Genomic DNA, 13,939 nt, shown 5'->3' on the forward strand with positions numbered 1-13,939 from the left:
AGGTGCAGCATCCGTCGCAGCACCACGGCTCCAGGAACAATATACGGAGCGACTTCTTCCCAGAGGAGGAACCGATCGACAAGTCCCTCCAAGAATGAAAAATTACAGAAATACAAACAGTAGCGCTTACATCTAACAAACTGCCCTAACAATGAAACGTTTTTGAGACACATTGTTAGGTAAAACGCAGAACTAGTGTTCTTGAGAGATGCCAGGTTAACAGATCTGGAGATAAGTCTATCATGGAAGAAATTTAAAATCAAGACGAGTGATTCTGCAAGGCTATTTCTTTTTATTCCAGAACATGCTCTGAGGAAGTCCCATCATAAAGAAATTCCTTTCTGGCCTTGGCTGTGAATCCGACTCCTCACAGTGGCCAAACTTTGCTCCCCACCGACACGCTCTCTTGTTCTTGGTAGGAGATGAAAAATAAAGCTTCTGCAACCTGTTTTGCTCCATCTACAAGCCCTGACCAGACCAGCTGTAGTGCCAATCTTATTACTCGCATCATAAAATCACCTGAAAATAAAAGATTTTGAATTCTTAACGCCATGTTCATGATGCGAGTCCACTTTCGCAAAAGCCCCAAAGCAGAAGAAAAGCACCCACTGTGGCCTCGCAGCACAGAAGTGAGTCTCGGTTGGTACTCAGGGCACACTGCCCAGCAGGGCGATTCCTGGACAGCCAGGAGTTTTACACAATTAAAGGTCTCAAGCTTGAGAAACATTTCAGAAAGAGCTATGATTCAGTCCTCTATCAGCAACTGGGTGACACAAGGGCCTTAGGTCATCCAAGACCAGTAACACCTCATCTCAGACACAAAACGAATTGGAAAAGATGCTTTTGAAAAACTGCCAGCTTCGTTTCCACTTTTCTGTTCTCTTCTCAGAGAATTAAGACCCAAAGAAGATGCAAGATGGCCCTCTCAGTGCCTTGCTGGCAGCAGGATATTTGAGTAAAATACTTTTATAAGGACCCCAGTGCAGAAGGGAATGCATATTCTAGATGCTGCATTTCTATTTTGGTTTTTGTGTGCAACTGTAGAACTGTGCCAATGCTTCTGCATAACTTGAGTCCTCCAGAACTTTTCCAGCTCTGGTTAAATTTATTAAAATTGAGAAGAGGAAAACTAAAAACAACAACCAGGCTGAAAGATTTTATTTCAAATCATATAATCTTTTAGGTCAGAAAAGACCTCAGAGATTATCAACCCGACACATCAAGTCCCATCACTAAACCATGTCCCCCAGTGCCACGTCTCTTAAATACCTCCAGGGACAGGGATCCACCGCTTCCCTGGGCAGCCCGTTCCGGTGCTCGACCACACTCTCCACAAAGAGAGAATTTCTTTCCCTCATTCTCATTTCCCCTTTTTCTTACCATCAGTTTAAAACTTGCAGATCAAAGATTGGCTCAGTCCAAAACTGAACTTGGAAAATTCCTGACTCAAGACTGGTTTCTTTCTCTGTGATCGGGGTGAAAAGAGAAAGTTGGCTGGGCAACACATCATCCAACCTGCAGTTTCCAGCTTGACGTTCAAACAGAAATTTGGTCACTTCAGAAGCCTTTTCCAAGTCTCCCTCAGTTTAACTTTGACCTCCCAGCGACAGAAGACCGCGGATCGTCAGAAATGGGCACCCACCGCTCATGTTTGGCACCGTGCTGGAGAAGTGGCGCAGCGCCTCTGCACGAGGGAAGCGTGCCAAAGAGGAAGCTGCTCTGCTTAACGGGAAGTCTCTACAGGAGTTATAAAAAAAAATCTAAAAAATTTACATAATGCCGGACAAAATTAGATTCTGAAAGTAGAACAAAGAAATGTCATCACATTAAACACGTTTATTCGCTTTTTGAAGAAGAGAGCACAGTGTTTTTCCCTCCTTATTTCAATCTCAAGGTTAATCTCCCTGGGCTCTCTCCTCTCCAAGATAAGCAAAATTCTCACGGTTCTGAAGTGTGAGAAAGAGCGTGGCGCTCTTGGACAAGGCAGTATCAAAAGAATTTGCAAAGCTGCTCTGCAGGTACCTTGCTGGGTTTGGAAAGCGCAAAGACAGCTCTGCCTCAACTTGCTTCCCCCGATAAGCTGTGTTGTTTGAAGAGCTGAAGTTTCATCTCTCTACAGCAGAAAATCTTTTCAACCATGCCACTTTGACAGTTGCTCATTCAGACAGAAACGTTTCCTAAAAGCTAAAAAAACAGTCTTTTGTAGAGCTTATATTCTACAGAAATTGCTCATGCATATTGATGTTGCATGCATACACAGCTCATGAGTTCGTTTTGCTTTTTCCGAGGGATGGCCTATTTTTTTGGAGGTCTGCTTCAATCCTCACTTTTGCAGAAATCTGGTATCAGGAATTTAAAACAAAAACCCCCACGTGATTCTCAAAGATATTCAAGTCAGGGTGAGTTGGAGATGTTGTGATCTGGATGGAGCTGACGTCCCCTGGCTTTGCATCAAGCTGACAATTCACGTTAGATCAGGGTTGCGCCGAAACGCCTGGCCAAGACGAACACGAACCTGGCATAAAGAAATACTACTTCCATTTCTTGTGTTTCCCCTAATCAAAGGTTTTATACAAATACAGCTAAGCAATTAGGATTAATCTTGAGAGGTATTTCTTTTAATCCACAAATACAGGTTTTGTTAGTTCTACCAGGAAAGGAAAGATTCATGAAAATACCAGTTTGTGTTGCATCAAAACTTCTAAAAACACGCTCCAATTCTTTAGAACAGTAAGAACACAGAGCAAGAGCTTCTGAAATTGTGGCTGTGGTAAGCAACGATGGGCAAAATAGAAGAGACTGAACTGAGCTCACAGTGGAGAACACTAACGTGTCAGAAAGATACCATACTTTTAATGGAATAATTTTGTTGAAGAAAAAAATACCTCCACATGTGCTTTACTTTAGGATACTGGGGTAAAGAAAGTGACCCAGAAATTGAAAAAAAAATAATACTATTTACTCTCATTTCTCATGTGGAAAATAGATCTGATTCTGTACATATCCCACTGGAAGAAACTGACTTCCCTGTTTTTACTGGAGGATTTATCAGAAAACTGCAGAAATATTAGGAATTAAGACAAAAAAAAAGGCAACCAAAAAGCTTTTTTTTGGACCACGTTTTCATTTTTGCTTTGATCTCTTTCTCTTATAAGCAGGCTTCCAAAACTCAGTCCTGGTGGAAAACTCCCGAGGTTGCAGGGGCTCAAGCTATCATTGACATCACCTGCTATAAACACCCAAAGCGTTCAAAGTCTTGCAGCAAAGTCCTCCCTCCGCAACCGTCACGGGTTTCCGAGCGGTACAAGGCCGTTTTCAGAACTGAGCCCTAATTAATTTTGCTCAACAGCAAAAAAGACAAAGTTACAACAGAGCAATCGCATGCCCTGCCTGAAGTGTTCTGGGTTCAGTCGTGCTTTCAAAAAGTGAGAAAAGGTCATCATCCATCTCTAGATACCAGCCACAGCACTGCTCTGAATTTTTGCCTGATGTTTCACCCTCTGCTGGTGCTGCCCTGGTGAAATAAATGCAATTTGGAGCCCGCAGCTGCAGCCTTGGCACCACGGAGCGGCCCCAGCGCTGCGTGAGCCCTGCTTCATCCCCGGGTTTGACTCTGCAGCCTGCCACTCACCTCTGGCGTGCAGAAACCTGGTGTCGGCACACAAATGAAGCATATTTAGGAGGCAGAGAGCAGTTTGGGACGGACAAACACCACCAGTGTTACTGCGCGAGGCTCACGGAGCTGTCAGCGCACAGCCTAGTCTGCCACACGCTGCGGAGAGGAGATCTCAGGTTAAATTCCAAGTCCTCTCTAATCCATCCACTCTCCCGCACAGGACAGCGCAAATTTCAGCTGCCAACAAACAGGATCAGTGGGACTCAGCTAGGAAATCTCCACGTACGTATTTCTCAAGCTGTTACGCTATTCCTCCTGAGAAGATTCAGAAGCAAATTAAAAAAAAAAAAAAAGCTTAAGCAAGAGGGTGTGCCAGAAGGCATTGTTACAAAATAGCTACGAGGTTTCTTTCAAAGATTTAGAGTCAAAGAAATGCGGCAAGAGAGCTGTAAGACTGCACACGGGCATAATACTGACACAAGACTCACAGCTGTACTCGCAGAAGGTATTTTTTTTTTCCAAGGCAACGTCTGAGATCAGCGGGGCACGCTGCACTAATTCACCGCGCGCTGCCGAGAGCCCTGCAAAGCGCCCCACTGCTGCGCTCACCTCAGCCCTTGTCTAGGGACTCTCCAGCAAAACATAGGAGAAGTAGAAAATTCTTTCTGGCCACATGGAGGACGCTTGGGTAACAACCTGAATGACCGTGAGTGTGAGCAGTGGCTCAGGACACAGCTCACGGGGCAGCTAACTCAAACTGGCGAGCACTGGTGCACGCACACGGCTTGGGTAACTGCAGTGAGTAATCCCTGTTCAACCCCAAATAAAAAGGCCTCCACCTGACAGTCCTAGCTTCTACGGGCATTTTTTTTTCCTTTTGTACTAAAGATGAAGAGGAGGAACGTCTGCTTTGTAAAACAGCTTCACGGTGCACAAGTGAGCTCGCTTCTGTTGTGCCATCCTTAACCAGCCACAGCACAGGGAAGCTGGCCAATTGACTTCAGCTGCATGTGCTGCGCCTGTTGATCACCCTTGTCCAGGCTGTACGGCTGCAACAGGGAGCAGTTTCTGAAAGATTGTTTAGACATTTTAACGACTTCTGCCTTGCCTCCACCTCCCACCAAGACCACACTCATCAGCAGCTGTGCACAGATCTTCTGCTCGCTGCAGTGCCACGCTGGCTGTAAGACACACGTAACGTCAATCACAAATGCGTGGGCTGTAATCACCCTCCACATTTGTGGCTCATTTTTCCAATTAAGTTGAGAACTTCGGCAGTCCTGGGCAATGCAGGACAAAACCAATTTCTCTCCTCAAATGACTTCATGGAGTTGTCATAGTTGCAAGGTCCAGGCTCTCCAGCCAGCTCGCCTATCTTGCCAACCAGAAGCCTAAGAACACTTACTACACTTTTTAAAAAGCAGTTTGGGAGTCAAAATAAAACACACAACCGAGGACAGTTACAGACATCCTCATAAGAAGTTTACCCTACTACTAAACACAGCCACCGTGACCCTGACAGGCAACACCACAGCTCTTGTACAGCACAGCTTCCAGGATCTTTGGGAAACAAGAGCAGAGCAAGGACGAAGGCACTCCCTCAACCGTGTTCCTAGGGTTACAGCTTCAGATGGCGTGCCCACGTAACGCTGGCTGGATGTCAAACCGGCAGAACAGCGCAGACGTAAACCTGCATGCCCCAACTAATCTAGGGCTCACAGGTACTCTGAAATAGCGCGTTATCGTTGCCGGCCACCACCCCGTGGGTTTTGTGGAAAGTCAAATTTGCAACGTCATGGTCTGCCACTTACAGTAAATAATAGTTAAATATTTACTAACTTTCTACTACTATATTTAACAATTTTTGGCTTAACCTCACATATCCTTGTGTTCTTACAGGCACCAACTTTGAACACGTATTTTTCAAACTCTGTTTTTATGTACGTACATTTGAATATTTCAAGGAGCTTTAAGCACAGGAGAGGTATTGGGTATTTAGGCACAGCTAGTCTTTCCTGATTGCCATTTTATGTTGTATGCAAGTTCCATTAAAGGCGTTACGGTGTAAAAAAGGATGACGACCCAACAGGTACAGGTTTTCTCAGACAAGCACCCCCCACTACATACTGGTCGTGGTTTGCAGAGTGCTACGGGGAGGCAGGAGTCAGTCATTTGACATCTCGCTCTTTACAGACTTTCTGCAATCGCACCGAACCGGCGTTCTGCGGGTGCCAGCTCCTTTGGGTAGAGCTGCTCGTTCCGGCTGCCAACCTCCGCGCACATGACTCTGGATCTGCTAAAGATGGTATTTGAGAAGGACGGCTGCCAGCTTCCACCAAGCAGCTCTACAAACTAACTGCTCTGTGTCAGCGCAATTTGAGTGTGTGGAAGGGTTTCAAAGGGCTGTGTTTTTATGAGCAAACGCTAATTTGGTTGAATTAAGAGACAACATCAATAAGGTGAGCAAAAATATGTGAAAACAGGTTTAACGCTGGCAGATCAGCAGCAATAACAGATTAATAGGTTCAGTACTACGTCATGGCATCGAATCCTTTTTTGCCATCTATATTTTTATTCTTCAGAGGATGGGGTTCAGAGAAACGCATCAAAAGTGGTTATTTCACGGATCAATGGAAATATTTGTTGTCAGGTAAATATTAGCAGGTTACTCACGTTAATTAACATTTTAAGTTCTCCAATCAGTTTTCTCAGTTTTACAGTCCCTTCAGTTTTAGTGAAAAGCCTACAGCAGTATCAAGTGCCTGTAAAACACCATCCCTCTCTTTCAGTGTGCAAAAATGTTAGCTTCCTCGTGACTGACAATCAGCTTCTAAAAAATTCTAAAGTCAAGGTAACATTCTTCATGAACTTTAATTACAAATTGCTTTATCTGGTTGTTTAGATGGCCACTGTAAGAATTTGGTAAAAAAAAAAAACAGAAAGATCCATCTCATCACTGAAATAGCGAAAACGCTGCCGGTTATTTGGAGCATCACAGATATTCCAGGCGTGTACAGAGACCCTCCGCAGAGCCAGGAAGTGTCATTCACCACCAAAAACAATATGACCTCATCACACTCCTAATTGCTCGCCAGTAACAGGGTCAACTTTGTTTGTGTAACTGCTGAGTATCGTACTGTTTGTGTGTATCTGCTGATTCTGCCACTCTGGGACTCACAAATGTGGAGTTGACGGTCATCTTGAAAACAAACTCACTACTGTCCAATTTTAATTCATTATTTTTTTTTGAAAGATACTGGATTTTATAAATATATCTACTTCTTAAACAGAACTGCTGCAAATTCCTTGCTGGTCTGCAGGCAACAGGTGCTGCTCTGCTTCCAGGAGTACTGTCCTTAACAAGTGCTGATTGTTGGATCAGCTGGGCTTTTGGGGAATGAAAAGCGACCTGCTTCAATTCACAGGCCTCTTGGTCAGAAAAATCACAGTTTTGGAAAATATTAGCTTGAGATTTACTTCAGGCATGTTTAAGTGGTAGCTCAGTCATTTATTTAGCTTTGTTAGGAGTGAGAACAACTTTGGCTTTAATTCGCAAGGAATGAGAAAGGTAGCCAAGAGGGTTTCCAAGGAAGATCACCCTTTACCTTGACGCTTGAAGAAAACAGCAATTTGACAGTCAGCCTGAAATAGCTGAATAAAAGTTAAAAAAAAAAAAGAGGATTAACGAGCAGAGCAAATTGCGTACTACTTATTTAGACTGTTATTAGCTAATAACAGTACAGATTGAAAGTATGAAACGTAAAGCTCTGAATACCTGGTTTTGGTCTTAAAAGAGCATAGACAAAATGCCGTATAAGAAACACACTCACAAGACTCCTTCAATTTAACCTTCAGAACATGAATCACCTAATGACAACATATAATAGCAGAACATTCAAACCCGGCTTTGAGCTCATTCACTGTATTCGGTTTTTAGTTTGCTTTAGGGATTTGTATTAGTCTCTTCATTTCTTGCGATAACAAATTATTCTGAGTTCATGTAATGAATTGCCTTCAACACCGCTCCTCCTGAAAACAGTCTTTAATTTACCTTCTTCTTTCCCTGCCAGGGGCAACCACTCATTCTTTCGTACGAGCTAATGCTGAAAAAGCACTACATAACCACTACACATCACAAAGTCCAGCCCTGGAAACAAAAGGAGATGAAATCAGCAAAGTGAACTAGGGTGCTCCAAAAGAACAATCACAGATATCCAAAAAAAAAAAGACACTGTAACAGGTAGTCTTCAAGGGAAGCAAAAAAAAAAACTCAATGAGGTTAGAGGAGAAAAATACAGATCTGACAAAAAAAATCAGCCTCTATTTATGCATCTCCTCTAAGTCAATGGAAAAAAATGATAACAAATAGTTCAACATGTTCTATCCAATTTCCTTCTCCTCCATGCTAGCTAACACAACCCAAATTCTTTCCCCTCCAGTTTGTCTGAGAAAACAAGCGAAATCACAAGTTTCCTTGGGGGAAGAGAGGGGAAGGAAGAAACAGGGTTGCTAAAGCATTGTAAGAAAGGATGCCAGGAAACAAAAAGCACATGCTACAGATACACAACAGATTTCCAAGTTAAGAAATTTGTAATTCTTGCACCACCGTTGCTAGAAAACAGAGTTAACGTGGCACTTCAAGAGCCCGAGACTCAGTGAGTGGCTTACAACATTACATTTTTTCAGGTTTCTACCCAGATTTATTTTTATCTTCTCACGCAAAACCCACAATGTATAGCACTTCACTTTTAAGCAAATAAGCAGGCACATTCTTGAAGTGAAAGGAATCTAAAACGTTCTCTCCTTGGGCTCAAAAGAGTAGCATTTGGGGCCAGATTCAATCTAGCAGGTTGGTATTATCTGGTGAACTATCACCTTTGCTGTTTTAACATCAGTGAGACCTCCAGAATCTTGGAAAAACTGATTTCAACTTTGGAAGCCGGATTTTAATGGCTAAATAAAGAATTGCTTTTGTTAACTTAATTCGAGAGAACAAAATGGCAGGCGTCGCCTTTCTGAAGGGTGCTTCATCTGAAGGCAAACAGTAAGCAGCAGAAAACCGTTTCTAAATCTTTACTTATTCGCTAAGAACCAAGAGCAACTGGCAGCTGGATCAAAAGTGCTGACCAACTATTCTCATTTGCTCTTTTCTTTTGCCTCCCTTTTCTTACAATCTGCAGGGAGCAGCAGGCATTCAGAGCTCGAACTGCACGTTTTGAAGAAATCACAGTCAAGAGTTTGAAAGCTAAGAAAGAGTAAAACATTTCATTTTCTGTGGTGGTGAATGCTGGAAATAAGCACAATAGACAGCAAAATCAGCTCGAGATGCAGTATGGGCACACTTTATAGCCTCTAAGCTTTAGACTTCAGGGTTTATACCAGTTCCTTAAGACTCTGATGTATAAAGGAGGATCAAGATCTCAAATTAATAAAGGTTCAGGCCAAATTAATATGAGTTAAAAACTATCCGACGAGGTTTTTACGTGCTGCAGTTACCTGTCTTCAGGGGTTGCTCCAGAGACCAACAAGCACTGGGAGACGTGCTACAAGGTAGACACATTGCTAATTTCAACCAAATGCCAACACCTTGCAGCTGAGGAAAGTCAGCTTTCCTCTGACCTGTGCTTGGACCAAAGCACACTGACGAGGCAGAAAGGGAACCTCCCCTTATTTCTAGTCTATGCTAGAGTCATCAGTTGCACAAAGAGGAGGAAAACTTCACAGAAGTCTTACTGAATATAATACCACGGAGCTGACTTGGAGTGGGAATCTTCTGTGATGAATTAGTCACTACAAGAGCTGGCAAGTTCATTGTACTTTAATTGCTTGTCACTGCAACGGGAGGGTTAATGCCTGGCACGACAGCTGATCTGTCTTTTTTGAAAGTCTATGATTATTCACTCAGAACCAACAAAGTGAGGTGTTTTTGTTAGAATTGGAGTTTTAGCGCGTCTTCCTATCTGTCAGTTATCTTCTCGAACACAGATGAACCAAACTGTACCATCTAGGATTTGATTTCTTTTCTATACATCCTCTTTGCATTGATGCCAAAGTGTTTAACTCAAGACTTTGGGCATGAATCTCAGCTCTGCAAAAAAAAGTTGTAAGAATCAACATACAGTAGGGAAGATTTTCAGGCCCCCAAACCAGCGTGCAACAACCGTAAACCTTTGAATCCGTTTTGAACGAGGGACCTTCACGAATATTCCTCCAACCCCCCGTAACAGTAACATTGCCACAGCTTTCATTTCCAACTGTACGGCTGGCATTTGCCTTCTCAATCGCAGACTTACTTTACCCCTGTGTCAATGCAGAAACCTTTCCTCACCTTTAACGTGGCAGCCAAGCTGGCCATGTGTTCATTCAGAGTGCTCTCCGACTCCTTGTAAGTCAGGCAGGTGAACTGATATTCCTCTGGGTCAAAGGCATCTGCTCCCTGCTGCTCCACGTCGTTGGCTACCCCATCATAATAATCCTCAATATCCCCAGGATCCTCATCCTCTTCCTCCTCCTCGCAATTAGGGTCATAATCCTCTTCGTTGCTGTCAGAGCCCTGGCTGTTCATGTCCACGGACATCTTAATGCCCTGCCAAACTGCAGACCAGGAAAGCAATTGCAGCGTCTTTCTCTCCTCCAAACTTTATCGTTCTTTTGATTTCATCTGAGCTCTGTCTCCTAAGGGGGGAAAAACAGTTTTTTTTCTGTTGCCTAAGAAATGGTAAGAGAGGCCGCGGCAGCGTCGCACAGGTGATCAAACAGCCAGGAACGGCCCGACCCAACGGCCCAGCTGAGGAGGATTTGGCTGCGCAGGCCCCTGGTTTGGATCCCCTGCAACCCACGCATCTGCAGAGCCAAGGCTGCTCTGGCAGGTGAAGTCTAAAACCTCGGACATGGGTTTTTATTGCACTATTGCCTGCCCCCCAGCGAGGGCCCCAAGACTTCCGCCATTCGGGAAGCGGCCCCATAGCCTTCAGTACATATATTTTCAGAAATCCATCCGGATTTTTAACATTAAGATTTTACCAACAGCCCGTAGTAGTGAGGAAAAGCATCGTCTGCATTTCAGCAGCAGAAAAAAACCACTTTAACTAAAATCACAGGAGCTATGGAGGCAACCTGTGATACCCTGCACAAGTCCACGTTGCTCCAGACGCACAGGATCGAGTAGGACTTTAGAAAACATGACAGGCAAACAGATCTTTCTCAGACACCCCATTTAACCCTCTCCAACACCATCCCAAGGAAACAGTGGTGTTAATAATCCCTTTGACTAGGTTCTGCTGGACGTGATGTGGCTCGGGCCTCATCTCCGAGGGGGGGATAAAGCAAGTGCTCTCGTTACCGCCTGGATGTACATACGTATTACCTTCTGAACATAAACATTTGTACTCAAGTGTTGGCAGCTGCTGTTCAAGAGCAATCAGAACAGCCAAGCTACTTTTCAGAGTCTCACCAGTATTGGAAAATTCACGTGAAATTCATTGGAAAACAACATGAACTAGAGCTCTGAGAGGTTCAGCAGGCACCGATCCCTTTAGTTTCAAAAGAGAATCTACTGAACACAAAAGAGTTAAAACACAATGCTGCAACCAAGCTTTTCCGATGAAGATATAGACGTAAAAGTTGTATTTTCTACAGGCAGCATATGTTGGTTTCTTACATGTACATGGCATTTCACATCATCTTGTTAGCTCTGATACACACATATAACACCCCCACGGTTTCACAATTTGTAGCTGCTAGGGAACATAACCGAGCTTTGACATTCCTGACTTTAGAGCACAGAAAATCTCAGCTGTAAGTCTTCGTTATTTTTCCTCAACTTGTTTTCTGGTTCCAATAAACTGACCAGGCAGCACAGATAAAGCACTGAGAGCTGTGATGTACCATTCAGCTGAGGAGCTGAGGCGACTTCGACAGATACAAACCTCCTCCAGTGCGAGAGGCTGAAGGCTAGGAGCTAATTATATTATCCCCGGAACTCTGGTCTCCGTTCCTTTCATTCGCCTCTTGATTTCTTAGCAACTCGCAGCGTAGCAGAGATCCTTCACATCACCGCCTCCCGCAGAACTCGGGAGGAGCAGTGACGATCTCTCTCCACGTTGGAAGGACCCAGATGCGAAATCTGGTTTGGCAGACACAAGGCAAGCCTATACTGTCCGTCCCTCCTGTCTGCGTAGAGTTAACAGTGCTGTTCCGGCTTAACCTGCATCACCACTGACCCCTTGCATAAAAGGAGCAATAGATCTTTACTCTCAAGTCTCACGTTAAAGGAACCGCTTGTCTGAGAACCTAAAACCACCCTAAGCGTTCCCACAGGGATGTCAGTGGCTGAACGCGTGGCAGTTGTGCTCAGCAAGCCTCAGAGCACCACGAGGCCCAGGCACGTCTCACCGGAAGAGCTCCCAAACTCAGTCAGACCGTCCCACACGTTAGAGACGGAAAAAGCACGTTTAACTTACGGTCCGCGTGCGACCTCAGCGCGTCTCAAAGCAAGGGGCTGCTTTTAGAGGCCTCAGCAGAGCGAGGGGCCCACACAGTACCTGAGCAGTTACGTGCCAGCCCCAGGGAGGGCAGAGTCTTTCTCCGGGCACCTAACGCTTACTTGAACAAACAGAGGAACTGCTCGTGTGGGCAAACGGGGCGTACCAGCAGGGAGCGGGCAGCAGACCGGACGTCTTTTGCGAGTCCTGTCACAGCACCCTAGGAGAGCATTCATCTCCGGCTTAACTTAACGCCGGACGGACGTGCGTGAAAGAGAGGAGGACCAAGGCTTCTGGGGACAAAACCAAGCCAGGTGCCAAGAAAACAAGCGACATAACTCACCTAGCGCTCAGCCTCACGCTCTCAGACCCGTTCAGCTCTCGGAATACAAACTAAGAGAAGACATAGCTAACGTTTTATAGCTCTAGATTAAGACAATAAAGATGATAAACTCAAAAAGAGGGTCAAAAGAACAGAGTATTTGGAGTAACTTAATTACTACCGTCATCCCCCAGATCAGCTTATAGAGTTTTAAACAACATTTAGATCGCTTTCCTACACGGCAGCAAGGTGAGGTCCCACTTCACCACCTCCATCCAGTGTGCTCCCTCACCTTCCTAGCACTGATCCAGACCCCCCTTCTTCCTCCAGCCGCCCTGCAGGAGCCTATAAATGCCCCCATCCCCACGCCCTGCGCCTGCAGCTCCAGCAGGGATGTCCCCTTGCCGTTGGTCTCTGCCCTCAGCACAGCCAGACAGCAAGTTACCACGTCCCTCCTCGTTTCTGTCTCACTACATCGCTTTTCTCTGGCTCCCTGCCCTCTGCATCTACCTCCGTGGGACTTCTCTAACTCTTTCGGAAGACACTCCTCCCTGCTGCTTCTTCTGTTGGGATTTCACAGTTACTTGAATGGACTTTTTCTGCCACTTTTTTCTCTCGCTTCCGTATCGACAATTCTGAGCGTGACTCGAGTCTGCCTCTGGAATTACTTACCCACGCCAACTTTAAGCGGACTGGCACCCTCGCTTTCCTCTGAAGCCCTCTACAGCCCCCGCTCCACGCTCGCTATCCGCGTTAATCGCATCTCTGCCTATGTCACTGGCGCCTGTAATCCAGGGATCAGCCTCAATCGCCTCCTCACACACACAGCACGCGCCCCCGGCCGCCTCCCCCTCCCCCGCGCTTCCAGGGGCGATTTTCCCACCCCAGGAGCCAGAAACCAGAGCTGCAGCCCCCCCGCTCCCCCCCCCCCTTTGTACCGTGCCTGCAGAGACCCCCGTGCAGCCGCACCCCCTCCCCAGGGGACCCGCGGGCTCCCCACCCCCCCCCCCGCTGTGCTGGGCCCCCCGAGCCTGCCGTAGCCCCCCCGCCGCCGGACTGCGTCCCTCCCCCCCAGGAGCAGCACGGCCCGGCCCCCTTCCCCAGGGCCGCTCCTCTCGGGGCCCCCCGGTGCGGGGGGAGCGCGGCCCGGGGCAGCGCTGGAGGCCGAGCCCCCGGACAGCGGCGCCCGGTACGGCTGTGGCGGCCCCGGTACGGGCCCGCTCCCGCTCGGGGACACCGCCACGGGCCCGACGGTGCCCCCGCTCCCCTCCCGGTCCCCTCAGGGCCCGGGCCGCCCCCCCTCGGCCCCCCCGCACTCACCGGGCTCCGCAGCGGGCGGGGGAGGCGGGAGCGGGGCCCGGGGCTCCTCCTGCCGGGCCGCCGCTGCTGCACGCCGGAAGCGCCGGCCTCCGCGTGGCGTCACTTCCGCCGGGCGGGGCGGGAGGGCCGTACCACCGCCCTGAGGGGTGCGGGGGGGGGAGAGGGGGAGCGGGGCGCTACCACTGAGGAACGGGGGGG

The 13,939-nt window shown here is 46.8% G+C and overlaps 1 protein-coding gene across 1 annotated transcript in view; it reads right to left on the bottom strand.

Annotated features, from left to right (window-relative positions):
* The window catches only part of ARIH2 (ariadne RBR E3 ubiquitin protein ligase 2), a 29,176-nt gene extending 15,325 nt beyond the window's left edge, over positions 1-13,851 (bottom strand). Inside the window, 3 exon segments of the mRNA XM_040568283.1 lie at positions 9,945-10,291; positions 13,094-13,205; positions 13,742-13,851. Coding sequence (XP_040424217.1) covers positions 9,945-10,193 — 249 coding nt within the window. The 5' untranslated portion in view covers positions 10,194-10,291; positions 13,094-13,205; positions 13,742-13,851.
* Between the last annotated feature and the right edge of the window lie 88 nt (positions 13,852-13,939).

This window comes from Cygnus olor, chromosome 10 (genome assembly GCF_009769625.2).
Source record: "Cygnus olor isolate bCygOlo1 chromosome 10, bCygOlo1.pri.v2, whole genome shotgun sequence".
NCBI lineage: Eukaryota > Metazoa > Chordata > Aves > Anseriformes > Anatidae > Cygnus > Cygnus olor.